Source organism: Volvox carteri (genome assembly GCF_000143455.1).
Source record: "Volvox carteri f. nagariensis unplaced genomic scaffold VOLCAscaffold_52, whole genome shotgun sequence".
NCBI classification, from domain to species: domain Eukaryota; kingdom Viridiplantae; phylum Chlorophyta; class Chlorophyceae; order Chlamydomonadales; family Volvocaceae; genus Volvox; species Volvox carteri.
Window position 1 is genome coordinate 741,802 of NW_003307595.1, and position 3,571 is coordinate 745,372.

Below are 3,571 nucleotides of genomic sequence, written 5' to 3' on the forward strand. Positions count from 1 at the left end.
CGATGGAACCAAAAAAGGGGGGGAAACCCCGCAACATCACACGTGGCTCCAGAACCCCAAAACACACCACCACCGCCACCTCCCCCCAAGGAAACAGGAACAGGGGCGGTGGCGGCGGCAGTGGCGGCGGTGGCGGCTGTGGGAGGGGTATTCGATCATCAGACTATCACACGTTTCAAACCCCCACCCCAGCACGGGGGCCACATTTCCCCCCCTCCCCGGGGAAGTGGCGGGAAGAACATATCGTCATTCCAACCAATTTGCCCCATCCTGGAGGAGGTCCTTTACCACCGCGCTCCCCCACCCCCCATCCCACGTCTACACTCGCCGCTAAGGACCCTACCCCCACCCCCAAAACCCGCATACATGCACGCACATACATACGTACATACGGATACATAAATACACACACACATACATACATACGTACATACCTAGCTACCCATATACACACACTCCCTTCCCCGGTATCTCACTTGGCCTCCGCTAGCTCCGCCTGACTGGCCTCACTGCGGACCCGGACCTCCTCCGCCTGGGACCGCAACTGGGCGGCACGGTTTCGGAGCTGCTCGATCTGGGTCTGCAGCTGGGAGAGCTGCTCTCTGTCGGTCTGTACGTATGTCAGGGGTGGGGGTTGGGGGGTTACGAGGGGTGGGCGTGTATGAGCGCATGCGTGTGGTATGGTGGGTGGTGGATAAGTGGGGGGTTGGGCGGATGTGTTAGTGTATGTATGTATATCTGTGTGTATACGCGCGTGCCAATGAGTAGGGGTGTAGCGGGAAGCGGGTAACGCAGCGATCAGCCTGATTAAAAGCCGTACACCAAGACATCCTCTTCTTCACCATGACGCGAGGTAAACTCCACCACTACCGGCCTTTGGCAGCGCGCATCTCTTCAAACCCCCTCCTCCCCTCCCCTTCCCCCCTCTCCTCCTCCCCCTCTCCTCCTCCTCCTCCTCCTCCTCCGCCGCCTACTACTACTACTACTACTACTACTACTACTACTACTACTATTACGGGGTTTTGACCACCAACCCCCCCCCGACACATGACGCAATCATTATTTACCAGTGAATGCAGTTCTTAGTGTTACCCAGTGTTATCAGTGTTGACCCAGTAACCCCCCCACCCCCATGCCCCCACCCCCGCCCACTATACACCTAATCCCAGCAGTAGCAGTCGCAGTAACAGCAATGGTGAGACCCACCTCCTGCTCCGCCTCCAGGGTTTTCCGCTCACCGGCCTGACGGGTGGTCTCGGTCCCCACCTGGACCTGTGGGAGGGGAAGTTCGGTGGGTCGGTCGGGAGCAATAGCAACAGCAGTAGCAACATCAGTAGTAGCAGCAGTCGTCGTTCGGGAGCAGTAGCAACAGCAGTAGCAGCAGTCGTAGCAGCAGTCGTAGCAGCGCCGTAGCAACAGCGGTAGCAGCACTAGTAGTAGCAGTTGCAGCAGTAACAGCAACAGCAGTAACAGTCGTAGCAACAGCAGCAGTAGTAGCAGCAGCAACACATAAAGGAGTTCTAAGCAGCGCAATGAGGGGGCCCGTCGGACATGCATGGCCCGACTTCGCTCCCTCCCCCCCCTCCCTCCCTCGTCCCCTCGCCCCTATACCTTCAGCCTTGCGTACTCCTCCTGCATGGCCCGACTGTCCAATGCAGTGGTCTGGTTGTGTGCTGGGTAGTGCGCCTCCACCTCCTCTTGAAGCTCGGCCTCGCCTAAAGTGTGGCCGTGCGTGTGTGAGAGTGTGTGGGTATGTGCGGGTATATATTTTTAAAAACTACCGCCGCGGGCCGAAACCGGCGATGATGGCACATACACGGTAGGTTTACTGTAAGCATGTAGTTGTATGATGTGTGAAACAGGGGGGTATATCTTCACCCGTGGCAGCTACCCTGCGAAACCCTGCCTTCCCCGGTATTTCGGGGCACCCTCATCCAGTCACCCTAGTCAACTTCTCAGTGGATCGCTCAAGTTCAGCACCCACCACCGGCATCCAACGGAATCTGCCACATCAACGGCGGCTCAACTCCATTCCTGGTCGGCTCGCAGGTTAACTTTATCCCAGGTCACCACCGTTCATCAACTAGGGGCGCAATACCTTCCACCATCGGAAGGATTTTCGACCTTAATAGGTCTCAATCTCGGAATCTCCCGGGGGCAATGGTCGCGCGTTACCGCTAGTGCCTAACGTATGTATGTATGTATGTATGTATGTATGTATGTATGTATGTATGTATGTATGTATGTATGTATGTATGTATGTATGTATGTATGTATGTATGTATGTATGTATGTATGTATACATTCATGTATGTGCATGCGGATGGAGGTTGGAGGTCAGGGGAGATGGGGGTGGGGGGAGAAGCGGTCTAAGGCGCCTTAGGAGGGCCTAAGGACAGTTAGCCCGCTCCTTTGCTTGCGCCTTTCCTCGATATTTTTTGGTTGGCCATTAGCCGTGTATGATTGAACACCTGCCTGTCATTTCCCTTCCTATCCTTTTTCCTTTCCCTTCCCTTCCCTTGCCGTGGCCGCCGTTCCCCTTTCCTTTCCCTTTCCTGTCCCCTCTGTGTGACTCGCCTTGCTCAACCTGCTTCAGGTCCGCCTCCAGCTTCTTGATCTTGCGCTCCTGGTCCGCCACCTGCTTGTCCTTGTCAGTCAGGGCCTTCTGACCGATTCGGATGTTGCGAACCAGGCGGGACAGCTCCTCCTTGGCCTTCAGCAGGGCGGGGCTCTGAGAGGGCGGGAGGGCGCGGAGAGGGCGGGAGGGCGTGTGTGTGTAGGTGTGTGTGTGTAGGTGTGTGTATTTGAACTGAGCCGCGTACGTTAAGGTTGACTGAAGAAGTCACATGCGTATAGGAATGTGTGCGTGTGTGAGAGATACAACACCTGCCTTGCCCTTCCCTGCTTTGGTTTGGTTTGTTTTTCTACAGCTTCATATAATGTGTCCCTCACCCGCCGCCGACACAACGTGACATGCAGCACATGACGCATCGCACCTTCTTGTCCCGGTCCTGTTGCACCTTCTTCAGCTTCTTCTCCAACAGCGCAATCTCCTTCTTGAAACCGGCGGCAGCTCGACGGTTGGTTTCTACCTGTAGCAAGTACAGCAACACAGCCACAAAGCCACGTACTCACACGTCATGCCGTACAGGGTAAATAGAGCAGCCGCGGCCGTGCGATGCTGATCGGGCGGCATGTGAAAATGTCACGATGACGATGATGAGGATGATGACTGTGATGATTATGATTATGATAATAAAATAGTGATGATGACGATAACAAAAATTGTATTATGATGATGGTGGTGGTGATGAACGCGCGGGGGAAGGACATCGAACACACCACAGAGCGCCCAAAACACACTTGCATGCACACACGCACGTTGCACTACTGCACTACGTACCACTTGCAAGAGGGGAAAACCGCCCCTAAGCCCACCTACCGCGGGCGTATATATGTATACGACCGACATAACATATAACATATATACATATATATTATATACATTTAATATCAGGTATATACCTGTAATATCACCCAGTTTAGTTAGTCGGGTGTGTATGTGCGTGTG

At 54.6% G+C, this 3,571-nt stretch overlaps 1 protein-coding gene across 1 annotated transcript in view; it reads right to left on the minus strand.

The window, feature by feature from the left end:
* Positions 1-3,571, minus strand: part of smc1 (structural maintenance of chromosomes protein 1) — a gene marked incomplete at both ends in the record, with an annotated part of 15,767 nt that overhangs the window by 9,114 nt on the left and 3,082 nt on the right. Inside the window, 4 exons of the mRNA XM_002955526.1 lie at positions 477-610; positions 1,207-1,272; positions 2,588-2,731; positions 2,997-3,092. Coding sequence (XP_002955572.1) covers positions 477-610; positions 1,207-1,272; positions 2,588-2,731; positions 2,997-3,092 — 440 coding nt within the window. The remainder of the gene's footprint in view (positions 1-476; positions 611-1,206; positions 1,273-2,587; positions 2,732-2,996; positions 3,093-3,571) is intronic.